Source organism: Octopus sinensis, linkage group LG5, assembly GCF_006345805.1.
Source record: "Octopus sinensis linkage group LG5, ASM634580v1, whole genome shotgun sequence".
Lineage (NCBI taxonomy): Eukaryota > Metazoa > Mollusca > Cephalopoda > Octopoda > Octopodidae > Octopus > Octopus sinensis.
This window is the reverse complement of record NC_043001.1, coordinates 103284510-103299197: the sequence shown is the minus strand read 5'-3', so window position 1 is coordinate 103299197 and position 14688 is coordinate 103284510. Positions and strand designations below refer to the sequence as shown.

The 14688-nt window shown below is 29.5% G+C and overlaps 1 protein-coding gene across 1 annotated transcript; it reads left to right on the top strand.

Moving 5' to 3' along the window:
- The first annotated feature begins 13104 nt into the window (after positions 1-13104).
- Positions 13105-14364, top strand: LOC115212234. Its single transcript, XM_029781073.1, has one exon. The coding sequence runs from the start codon at positions 13105-13107 to the stop codon at positions 14362-14364; it is 1260 nt and encodes a 419-aa protein (XP_029636933.1).
- Positions 14365-14688: the final 324 nt, after the last annotated feature.

Sequence of the window (14688 nt, the reverse complement as noted above, 5' to 3'; positions counted from 1 at the left end):
GACAAGGGGCTAAACACAGAGAGGACAAGCAAGGACAGACAAACAGATTAAGTCGATTATATCGACCCCAGTGCGTAACTGGTACTTATTTAATCGACCCCGAAAGGGATGAAAGGCAAAGTCGACCTCGGCGGAATTTGAACTCAGAACATAACGGCAGACGAAATACAGCTACGCATTTCGCCCGGCGTGCTAACGTTTCTGCCAGCTCGCCGCCTTAAGTTGCGTGGCAACTTTTATCCAACGCTTTTATCGTTTCGCGCCACATCCTCTAGAACTTTGTGGCTAAACGTCGGTGTGAAAACATCGATCTGGTGTTATTTAACATTTCAAACACCTCTCAGCATTTGTCATTTGCATTCAAACATGAACAGCCACTCACGTGCACACCACTTGTCATCAACATCAGTCTGTACGTTCAGTAATAGTATAAAGATTGGAAAAAATGACACTATTGGTTACACATAACAGAGAGTCGAATACCATAAACACACATAACTATATGTATACACATATAAAACATAAATGCATACATACATACATACATACATACATACATACATACATACATACATACATACATACATACATACATACATAGGGGAGAGTTTACGAAAAAAGCAAAAGACGAAGACAGGTGGTGCACAAAACAAACAGATGTGTTAGTATAACGCTCAGGAAAAGAAAAAGTCTTTTACGTTTCGAGCCTACGCTCTTCTACAGAAAGGGACACAGAAAAAAAAACAAGGCGAGAAACATACATACATACACATACACATACATCAGAACAATAATCAGCATTTCCCGGGTTAATAAATATCTGTAACTTGTTCTTAATTCAGGCATATCTGTGTTAATAGAATTCTATTGCGTGCAACTTAATTATTCCTGCTTCGTATAAGAAATGTGTTATCTAATAAGTTGGTAGCCATTTGATCTCTAAAGTACAATGTCTACAAATACACACTAATTATTCATAAATTCAAGTCGTAATTTAATTGTGTAGATGACAACAAATTCAAGCAAATTAAATAGGAACAAAGGATGGAGTAAATGCGAGGAATATTCCATTTGAAGCGATTATTGGGCCTAAAATGCCTTCTTTTGCCCTTGATATTATTTTAATCTTAAAACAAGAACACTCAGAGAGCGCAAACCACCACCAAGGCAACACCAACGTTCTTTGAACGATTAGCCGGAGATGATTTTTAAAATGAGAATATCTGAAATAAACTCGACTGCTCTCACAAACAAGAATACTAAAAATGAACCCGACCGCTCTCAAAAATTAAATTAAAAAAAAAAAATGGAAAAATAATCCAGAATAGTTGTCCGGTACCGGATCGATCCCAAACATCCCTGAAAGCTTCCTTCGAATCCATTCAGCGATTCTTGAGATATCTTGTTCACCGACAAAAAAGAAACGCGACCGAAAAACCTCTGCCTTCGCTAAGGTGGAGGTAATAATTTGAAACTGGTGTGTTGCGAGGTAAACCACCATGGTAGCGCGTGCTTTAGTGGTTAGGGTTTTCGGCTCACGTTCCTGAGTTCGATTTCCCGGGGTGCATTGTGTGGTTGAGCAAGACAGTTAATTATTTTGCCTTGCTTCACTCTACACAACTGGCAAAAGTGAGTTGTACCTATATTTCAAAGGACCATCCTTCTCATAGTCTGTGTCATTCTGAATCTCACTGGGAATTACATTAAGAGCACGCGTATCTGTGGAGTATTCAGCCATTTGCACGTTCATTTCACGAGTAGGCTGTTCCATTGATCGGGTCAATTGGAACACACGCCGTTGTAACCGACGAGGCACCATTTTAAACCACCAAGGAAATAAAATCATTCTTATATAGTGGTGCTTAATGGAAACTTATATACAGACATGCAGGAAGTAAACAGACACCTTTAATTTTCAAAGTTTCTGATCTAAGCGTCTTAATATGTTTTCAGCAGTGTAGAATTTACAATGTAATCATTCTTTTTCATTCCAGGCGCCATTATATTAAACATTTGCGAAGAGTAACCATGCCACGCACAAAAAAATTCAGCAGAACTGAAAGATTTTCAAAGAGGTCGTTTTGTTGGGCAATCTGAGTCAAGTGTCCTGAAAGTGACTTGTCATGGATGGCAGTAGGGATTGAATTCTTGAGAAATCTCTTTTGAATGTATTGTTTATAAAATTAGCGTAGGTGTTATTCTAATATATATATATATATATATATATATATATTATATATATATATATATATAATATATATATATATATATATATATATATATACATATATATATACATACATACATACACACACACATATATATATATATATATATATATATATATATATATATACATATATATGTGTGTGTGTGTGTGTATGTATGTATGTATGTATGTAGAATCAGAACGTTTATCGATAAATATATCCATACACGTACGCAAATTTAGATATTAATTTATATGCCGAGTGTGTGTGTGTGTGTGTGTGTGTGATAAATATTCTTATAACCAATTGAAGAAGCTGCGTTCACAGGTTTCTGTCTCTTATAATTGGGTAAAATATCTTAGCAGGTGTCGCACTCCTCATCTCCTTCAAACATTTTGCGAGATACGCCTACAACTACTGCTGCTGCTACTACTACTACTACAGCTTCCAATCAATTAACTAGAGCCATATATCTCATCAGTTCCACTATTATGGTCAACCCTTAAGCTCTCTGCAGCAAAGCAATCTAATAAAAAAGACTAACTGACCTCTCTGGACATTCGGAGCGCTTCTCACCGTTCTTATCCAACTCTTGTAAAAAAATTTTCTCCGGCTAACAAATGGTTTTTAGCTTCTTTTTTTCTTTTCTTTTTTTTTTTAAAGAATTAGCGCTCCGACGTTTTGAAAGTTTGTTCCCTTGTTTTCAAAATCCGATTCTATTCAATAACGATGACTAAACATATCTCTCCGATTAACTCAGTAACTTCACCTCTTAAAGGTTACATCTACGAGAAACAACAGCCACAAAAACCATTCTTCTTTACAGAGTAGCAAACTTTCGTTCATTTCAAATCCCCATCATTTAGCATCCATCAACTTTTAGTGCAGCATGTCGCTTACAGAAACTTTCGGGTCACTGCCCTCAACATACTCCGCCCTTCCCCCTATCTCTCTCTATCTATCTGTCTATTTATTTATCTATTTATTTATTTATCTATTTATTTATCTATCTATCTCTTCTCCATTCAAATGTATAAGCTGCTTCGTGCGGTTAGTTCTCTCAACATTTGCATACCATTTCCTTCTTTTAATGTCGTAAAGCATGCACATCACCTTCATAAATATGCATTTCACCGTTATACACCTGCCTTTTGCTTAGAAACTTGTTTTCTTGGTGAAAGGCAATATTTCCAAATTGCTCTATGATCTGTTTTCACTCATACATAATTATCATCATCATCATCATCATCATCATCATCACCATGATTATGATCAATGAAACTTTCTGAGTCATCCTTTAAAGACGGCCACTTTTCCTGCAGCTCTACTCCAACTTGAACCGGTCGAAGATGTTTGGTGTAGCGATTTTGATCTGTACTTCATCTTTACTGAATCGATCCATCCGTCTTTTCTTTAAGTCATCATCCGTTTAGGGGTGATTCTTATGGTTGCTTTCACAACAGCTGGTCCTTTCTGCAAGCAACACACCCGCAACAAGTGCCACAGTTTTTCAAGCACGGTTGTCTCTGCCATGAATAACTGCATCTTTTCGCTGATGATGTGGTCCACTCTTGTAAGCCGTTACACCAACGAAGTATCCACATTCCAATGTAGATGCTTCGTTGGGTGTATATACATATATATATATATATAATATATATATATATATATATATATATATATATTATATATATATATATTATATATATATATATTATATATATATATAACTGTATAATAAAATATTATTAGAGACAAAACCACTATTTTGCAAAACAAACAAGGAAAGACTTAATCAATACATAAAATTTTAATAAATAGTCAAAAAAACCGCCACTACAATTGTTTCTTGTCTTGATCGACAATCTTCAGGTGGACTTCCAATCTAAAATATCAATATTTTAAAATATAAAAATAATAATTTTAAAATAATTAAAGTATGAATGAAAAATATAAATATATAATCCATATATAACCTATATATAATCCATATATAATCAATATATAAACATATATAAACTAAAATAAACCTATCAACAATTAAATATAAAATATAAAATATAAAATATAAAATATAAAACAAAACAAAAAAATAATAATAATATAATAATAAACTATATATACACCCATACACATATACCTAATTATATATAACCATATCTAACTACATACACTAAATCACACACCTATATATATATCCCTATACATACACATAAAAACGTCTAGGCAACTATAAATAAATAAAATAGCTAAATACTTCAACACAATACTTATTCATACTCCCACACACACACACATACAACCCCATTCACGCTCTAGAAAACGGACATCACTTAAAATTATGAACGGAGAAATGGAATAAATGGAATTAAAAATTATATTCACTTGGTAAAACGAACACTACTTAAAAATTATGAATGAAACAATGCAATAAAACAACAGACATCGCAAATAGACACAAATTACTACGAATTCCTTAACAAACCTACCATGATAAACCAAAACTCATAAAAACATATAATGATAAAATCTCCCTTTACTAAACTCTATAACATACCTATATAGCAATCCCCCTAACCTAAACATTCACACACAAATACACACACGTAAACCACACACCCACGACATATACAAATACCCACACCACTTACACATACCTATACATACATATAAACCTCAACATATACTCCAAAAACCCACTCAACCCCACACAGACAAATAAACACAAAAATTATGAATTGATTCTTTTATAAAACTACCATGATAAGCTAAAACTCACAAAACATAAATGATAAAACCTCCCTTTACTAAACACTATAACATACTTATATAGCAATCCCTTTAACCTATACATTCACACACAAATACACACACGTAAACCACACACCCATAACAAATACAAACACCCACCCCACTCACACACACCCACAAGTACATATACGCCTCAACATATACACCAAACAAAATTACTTTACCAAGGAACTTAACATATGTATAAAAAGTATAACCGCTCTGGAAACGAACATCTTTTAAAATAATGAATGGAGAAATGGAATAAATGGAATTAAAAATAATATTCACGTGGCAAAACGAACACCACTCAAAAATTATGAATGAAACAATGTAATAAAACAACCAACATCGAAAATAGACAAATTACCACGAATTCCCTAAAAAAACCATGATAAACCAAAACTCTTAAAACCATATAACGATAAAATCTCCCTTTGCTAAACTCTATAACAAACCTATATAGCAATCCCCCTAACCTAAACATTCACACACAAAAAACACACACGTAAACCACAGACCCACGACTTATACACATACCTATACTAACTTATAAACCTCAATATACACCAAAAACCCACTCCCTCCCCACACAGACAAATTAACACATACATCCCAAAACCTAAATAACAAACCCATATACACATTCACACACAAACACACACACACGCAAAACACACACACACAACAGATACATATACTCCCTCACATATACGCATATACATACTCACTAAACTCGATATATACAACAATATTTACACACCCACACTCATACAGATAAATAAATTATACAACTAAAAACTCACACACAATCTCATATACATAAACACTCCAATAAAAAACAACATTAAATACATCGTAATTAACCAGAATATCAAAAATAACAATATGACATAAGGAGAAATAAAATACATACTTACAAGTCAGTTTCAAATTATGAAGTGAAATTAAATTCTTAGCCGTTAAAAAATCAAACCAAAATTACGTTACCATAGAAATATAACTTATGTAAAAAAAGAATACGCGCCATGGAAAGTAAACGTCATTTAAAATTATGAATGGAGAAATAGAATAAATGGAACTAAAAACTATATCCACGTGGCAAACCAACACTACTTAAAAAAAATTTATTATGAATGGATTCTTTAATAAAACTACCATAATAAATTATTATATACAATTATGAGCTTTAGCTCATCTTAGCAGCTCTAACAAACAACTTGCAGTAACCCAATCTATTCTCGATGCCTGCCTTACTACTACACTATTCCATTCCCAATTCCAAGCAACGCTAGCCCACCACCCGGTTACAATTCCCAACTCCACCCATTCATTCACAATTTCAACGACGTTCACCTCCACAGCGCTACATATAAGCCTCAACATATACACCGGAGATTCACTTTCACATCCGTGCGGATGGGTGAGATTATACATTGAGTGTAGTGATGGGGCTCCCATTACTATACACATTTGTACCTGTGTGGTAGTCTCCATGTGTATATTCACGCACGGGTATAAATGCAGGGGGTACACGCGCACGGCATGTACGTGTACCCCCTCACATGTACATATGCATGCTAGTTGGGCTCGATATGTGCAACAATGTAATCGCGCCCGCATACATGCATATGGGCGAGTTGCACAATCAAAATACGCACACGTGTGTGTGTGCGTTCCCTGGTTGTGCAATTCACCCATCTGGGTGTGAGTGGGTGTAAGCGTATTGCTGTGGATGTCGAGCTTGATACGTATGTATATGAGTGTGTATTGGGGGGTTGTACGTATTTATTGTGTGCATGTGCTTCACGCACGTGCGTCCATGTATGGATGAATATATTGGGATTGCTATGTGGGTGTAAATTGGGTATGGAGGGGGGAGTTTTGTCATTGTATGGGTGTAGGTTTCATTTGTGATGGTGGTTTGTTGGTGATTTTTAATATGTTCTGTATATTTGGGTTAGTTATGTATTATTCTAGTGTGTATAATTGTATACATATGATTGGTGTGAGTGGGATTACGCCCATTTTTGGGGATGTATGTATTTATTCGTCCGTATGGTGATGGAGTGGCCGTTTGGTGTATATGTTGAGGCTCACATGCAATTCCAGGTACGCGCGAATGAAGTGGGCACTTATATTTGTTATGGGTGTGTATACTTTATTATAACAGACAATACCCAAATAAAATCTGTCAATTCAACATACCAAATAAAAAACAAAAAACAAAGGGATCGTAAACATTCACACATACATACAAAACTCAATAAAAACACCACTAAATAACACCCATCAACATATAAATATATCCTCCAAAATACATATAACAAATGCATAATAAAAATACATAATAAAATAAAATAAAATAAAAAAATATATAATAAAGAAAATAAAAAAATCTAATATAAATTATTAAAGTTTTAACATACCATAAACTGTTATATTAATATACATTAAAAATGAACTAATTAAAACAAAGAAATATCAATAAAGACTAACTATAATTAAAGCCTAGACTACATACCAAAAAATATATTATCTAAACTAATTTAAACTAAACTAAAGTAACCTAATAGGGAACTATTATTGCTATTTATCATGAAACTTATTATATAGGTAAAGTAACTTATGTCTGCATTTTATTTTGCGCTCTTCACCAGTATTAAGTAAATTATCATACTTATAAAATAAAATTTCTTTAAACTCATTAGAGCATAAATAACAACAATTAGCTCCTATAGTATATGATTTAGTTTTACAAATTATTTCCCAAATTAAACTATAATTAATATTTAATGATTTAAGACTCCAAATGTACTTACTAAGTCCAGTTGAGTTGATTAAGTTTTTATTTTTAAAAGAATTCATATGTTGTGCGATTCTTAGTTTTATTTTTGAGGAAGTAGAACCTATATAAACCGCTTTTGGGTAATTATTATTCTTAAAGTTATTATCATGTAATGTAACTATACATTTATACACTACATCGTTAATATCACAATTATTATTTAATATACAATTAGATTTATCTCTACATGTACAATTAATATAAGTCTTATCATTATTAATATTATTATCAAATAATTTCTTTTTATAAAAATTATTCAGTTTATATTTATTAAATGAAGAAATAATGTTACCAACATTATTAGTGGTAGAATAACCAACTCCAAAATTATTAAAAGAGAAAATGTTTCTATATTTACGATTAACTCTAATAAATAGTTCTATAACATCTAAAATTTCTTTAATAATATTCGTTTTTACTTGATCTCCATAAGGAACTATTAACCAAATTTTATTCTTAATAACCTTATTATTATTATCATTATTATAAATATATTTATAATTCTTTATTTTATTAAAATTATTATCAAAATTATATCTATGTACAGCATTTAAGGAATTATTAATATTATTAATTTTATCAATATAATTATTATAATAATTATTAAATTTATTTTTATTTTTATTATTCTTATTTATATTATTATTATTATTATATTTATTATTATTATTATTATTCTTATTTATATTTTTATCATTTTTATTATTTTTTTATATTATCTATTATTTTTACCACTAAACCTAACAAAATTATAATTATTATTAGAAGTATCTCGAAAATTATCAATTAAATCTTTATCACTAATATTATAAAATTTAATATTCCTATTATAACCTGCCCCTCTAAGGGCCTCATTATAATAATTAGCATGTTTATTAAAAATCTCTATATCATAAGAGAGTAATGAAATACGTTTACTTATATTATTAATCAACGATTTTTTAATAGAAAATGGGTGATTACTATTAACATTTATATATCTAAGGTTCTCATTAAGTTTATGATATGGTTGTGTTTTACCTGTAATAAGATTAAAATTAACATCTAAATAGAGATAGTAATACGTGACGAGTACAGCGCAGTTCACCTAAAAAATCACATCATTTCTCAAAAAAAGTAGCCAAAAAACCACTTTTAACAACACTTTTTATGGATAAATCAGCAAAATACCCTAATATTCATGCTATTTTACCGCATTTTTATAAATAATCCCTCAAATCCGTTTTTTAACCGAAGTTTTTCCAGAAATATCACCAATAAAAAATAGCTCTCGATCGCCAACATTTTTAGAGGAGTCACGTGACACCTTCTAAATCATGTGACTCTATGACTCATCCATACGTTCACCGATCAGTCACGTGACCCAACCCTTAAAAAAAATTAAATTTTTATGTTAAAAAAAATCTACTCAAAATTATTCCTTAAAAAATGATCAATGAAAAATATTGCAAATATTGTGAAAAGACCAAACTGCATTCTGAATTCCATAAAGAAAAAAATTGTGTAGATGGGTATAGAGGAAAATGTATAGATTGTGATAGACCAAGAAAACAGAAGCATTATCAGTTAAATAAAGAAAAATATAAAAAAGCATTTAACGAATTTAAGGAAAGAAATCCTGATTATTTTAAAAAAAGAAAATGCTAAAAAAATCCCTAGAAAATGAGAGAAGAATTTTTGACGAAATTTATTACAAAAATAAAACAACTTAGTGAGATGATAAAATACCTGAAAGAGAAAATAAAATATATAAAAGATAATTATTTAAAAGAGGAATACCTAGAAAAATTACAAAAAATACTAAAACAACTTAGAACATTTACAGAAGTAAACTGCTTAAAAAAAGTTACTAAACAAACTTAATTAGTTTTAAAAACTAAAAATGAACATTTAAAAATGTATTATAAAAAAGGAAATAAAACAAAACAAATTAATAAAAAATATAAAGGAAATGGATGGACAGATTTACCATTTGAAATGCACCTACCAGGATATAAGTTTTGTGGTCCTGGAACCAAATTAGAAAAAAGATTAGATGAAAATGATAATCCTCTTCCACATTCTATTCCTAGAAATGGATTAGATAGAATTTGTATGAAACATGATATTTGTTATAGAGATAGCAAAAATAGAAAAATATGCGATACCCAAATGTTAAAAAAATTAGAGTCTTTAAAAGTATCAAATCCAAAACAATGGGTAGAAAGAAATATAGTTAGAAACGTAATAGGAGCAAAAAATACTTTAGGTTTAGGGATATACAGTTAATTTTATTTCTTTTAAAAATGGATCAAGAATATCTGAATGTAAAAGTAAAGCAAAAGAAAAATGAAATGATAGGAGCATCTTTTAGAGGAACAGAATATACAATAAATTTTTCACCAGCCTTGGAATTTGAAAATATTCCTAGAATGGCATTAGATTATATTTCAACTTATAATGCAATTCATAATATGGTAGATTGTAGTATTTCTTTAAAATCAGCAAATTCTTTAATGGATATTAATATTCCAAATGGATCATATGATATTACACAATTAAACGATTATTTAGTAGATGAAATTAAAGATAAAGGAGTTACAGATGATGATGTATTTTCAGTAAAACCAGTAGAAACAACAGGACATTCAATAATTACTTTTAAAACACCTTTTGTTAGTGTAACTTTAAATGATAAATTAAAAAAGATTTTAGGTTTCAAAAATAATTTAATTCAATCCTCTCCAACAACTTCAGATAATGTTGTTGATATTCTTTCAGTAAATATTATAAATGTAGAAGTTAGTAACATTGAAGGATCAACAGTTAATGGAGTTCAAAAACCAATCATTTATTCCTTCTTTCCTAATGTTCAATTCGGATTTAAGATAAATAAAGATATTATTAATCCAGTTTTTCTTCCAACTTCTTCAAGAAATATTTCAAGAATTAATATTAGAATTACAGATCAAAATGGTGAATTAATTAATAATAACAGAGAGCTTGTGGATTTGAGATTTATTTTAAAAGAATAACTTCTTTTAACTAATTTTATTTCTTTTAAAAAATGGCTTACAAAAAATTCTCAGTTTATGTTTCAGAACAACAAAAAGAAAAAATAGAAAAACAGTCAGGTCAGATAGTACTTATATTTGCTTACCCTGATTTAGTTCAAGGTGGGTCAGATATTTATCTTACTGTACCACAACTAAAAAAAGTTAATGATGCGATCATAAAACAAAAAGGAGTAAAACTAACTTTATCAGATGCACAAGTAAAATATAATATTAAGCATGGTGGATTTCTTGGTATGCTTGCAGGACTTGCATCACGATTTTTACCAGTGATTGCTAGTAAAATTCTTCCAGCATTAGGAGTAGGAGCTCTTTCTGGGTTAGCACAAACAGGTGTACAAAAAGTAATGGGAAGTGGTAATTGTAATATTGGAAGTGGACTTTATCTTAAAAAAGGATCTAGTTTGTTTAAAGTAAGTTGTTGTGAGGGAAATGGATTTAAGATTGTTCCTTTTATAGGAAGACCTGGAATGTTTAAAAATAATGGGATTTATAGCGGTGAAGGATTGTATTTGAGGAAAGGAGATGGATTTCTAGATTTCCTTAAAAATGTTCCACTGATAGGAGATATTATTAAATTATTCTAATAAATTAATTAAAAATATAAAGTAAAAGAAATGGATCCAATATTTTATAAATCACTAACAAATTTAGATATGAATAAATTAGTAAAAAATAAAGCCTATAGAGGGTGTTTTATGAGAGATGAATTAAAAGATATTACTCCTAAAGAAAAAGAATCAGGTGTACTAAATTTAGATACATCAGAAAATCAAGGAACACATTGGACTTGTTGGATTAAAAAGAATTCTTTAGTACTATATTTTGATTCTTATGGGTTAATTCCACCTCCAGAATTCTTAACTTATATTAGAAATGTAAACTCTTATAAAGGGGTATTCTATAATAATTTAATATTACAACCAGATAATTCTGTTATTTGTGGACATCTCTGTATATTTATTTTAAATAAGAATCCTACAACTATAAAGCAATTTAAAGATCTTTTACATTATTTATTATAATTTATTCTAAAGAAATGACTGAACTAGATAAGATGAAAAAAGTGTTATCTTTAAGAAAGAAATTATATCATGACTCAAAAGAAAAAAAGATGAATGATTTTTATGATTATCAAGATTTAATGCAACAGCAAAAACCAATTATCTCAGCAATAGAAAGTTTAAAAGAATCAGAAACTCTTCCGATTACAGTTTCTCCAAGTAATTTAGGGTCTAAATATTTAGCAAAAGGAACACTAAAAAATAATCTAAATACCTTTTTTAAATTAATTGGGGATAGAGTTTATTTAAAAGATGAACCACTTTTCTTTAAAGGAGATAATCTAATTATAAATAACGAAGAAATTCCAATGACTGAAAATCTTTATAAATTAATTTCTAGAGATAAGGATATTCGTATTACAGATTTATCTAATGAAGAAAAAAGTACTTATTATACCCTAGCATCTAAATTAAACTTTTTTAGTAATTCAAGAGGAAGGGGAGGATTTAATTCTAATGACTATAAAATTTATAAAATGATACAAAATCAAACAAGAACTTTTGAACCTATTATAGAAGAAATAGAAGAAAATGATATGATAGCAGGTGAAGGAATTGTTATTTCTGATCCTAAATATTTAACCCAAAGATTAGAACTTTTACTAGGTGCAAGACAAGCAGGAAATCATAATGTAAATAATGAAATTTCTGATATTTTAAAATATCTTTATGAAACTGGTAAGATAGAAAAAGTAGATTTTCTTAAAATAAACAACCTACTTTTTACCTAAGTTAATTTACTAAATTTTACTTTTTTATAACTTATTTTGTACTAATTAAAATGTATATTAAAAAGAGAAAAAATAAGAAACAAGAAAAACAAGAAAAAATAAAACAAGCTACCCAGGAGGGTGAAGGAATAATGAGTGCTATTGCAAAACTTTTAGCCTCTACAACAGCAAAATCTTTAATGAAAACAGGAGCAGAAACAGCTATTAAAGCTGCTGCATCTAAGGGTGCAGAAGAAATAGTTAATGCTATATCTAATAAGATAAAACCTAAAGCAAAACCTAGAAGAGTTAAACAACCTAAATTAGAGCAACCTTCTTATGATCCTTCAGTTATAGAAAATATGTTTGCAGGAAGTTCTATTAAATTCATTAATTAATATTTTTTTTACTAAAAAACTCGCTAAGAAAATGAATACTAAAGAAATCTTTGATATCTATGATAGTGAACATTCTCTCTTTTCTGATAATAGTATAAAGGAATTTGAGTACGTAGAGTTTCCTCCTATTAATACTACTAATCTTAATACAACAGGGAATAAAGAAATTGTAATTCAGCAACAAGATTTAATCACTTTTCCTTCTGATGCTTATCTCTATTTTGAAGGAGAACTAACAAAGTCTGATGGAACAGATATTGCTGCAGCAGATTATGAAAAAGTTAGTTTGATTAATAATTCTATGATGTATCTCTTTGAAAGAATGACTTATCTTATTAATGGGAATGTAGTAGAAGATATAGACAGACCAGGACAAACTACTTCTATGTTAGGGATGTTTAAATATTCTATTCCACAAAGTTCTTCTAATGGATTAAGTATGTCATGGCTTCCTGATATTGATTATAATGCAAATGAATCAAATAATTCTATGGTATTAAGATCTAGATTTAAGAAATTTAGTTTTAATGTTCCTCTGGATCATATCTTTGGGTTTATGGAAGATTATAAAAAAGTTTTGTATGGAGTACAACAAACATTTAGATTAAAAAGATTAGTAAATCATGAATCTCTTCAAGTGATGAAAGGAGAAAATAAAACAGATTTTAAATTATCTCTTTCTAAGATGTCTTTATTTATCCCAGTTATTAAACCTTCACTAGAAACAGAAATTAAACTCTATGATCAGATTGATAAAAAGAAGATATTAAAGATTCTATTCAGAGGTAGAAACACACAAACTTTTATTCCTGCTGCTAATTCTACTAATCTAAGTTGGAATCTACAAAATACTACAGGAACACCTAGATATATTGTAATTGGGATGCAAAAGAATAATCTATTTAGTAAATCTAACTTTTCTAATCTAGAACTAAAAAAGATACTTGTAGAGATTAATACAAGAAGATATCCTAATCATGATATAGAAATTGATTATCCTGAAGAAAAATACTCTAGAATCTTTAAACAATCTTATGATTTCAAAAAGAATTTTTATGATACTGATGAACCACCTTCTTTCTCTTATATCACCTTTAAATCCCTTTATCCTATCTATGTAATAGATATTTCTAAATATGATGATAGAACTAGAGTTAGTAATATGGATATCCAAATTAAAGCAACTTTTAATTCAGCCCCAGGAACAGGTGTAGAAGTTTTTGCAACACTTTTATCTGATATCGAACTTAGTCTTCATTCATCAGATAGAAGATTTAATCTAATTAGTTAGGTTAGAATTAAACATTCCTAGAAAAATGGAGATAGAAAATTTATCTAGCAGACATAAAATAAAAAGAAATAATCATATAAATCTACCAAGGAGTATCAGAGGAATTATAGTAGGGAAATCAGGATGTGGAAAAACAAATCTTTTAATGAATTTATTATTGCAAAAAGGATTTTTAGATTATAATAATTTAATGGTTTATGGTAAATCTTTATTTCAAAAAGAATACGAATTATTAAAGAATTTAGAGATACTTCCTAAAGATGGAGTATTAAAACTATTTCAAAACCAAGATGTAGATTCTGATATAGTAGTAGATTATTTAAA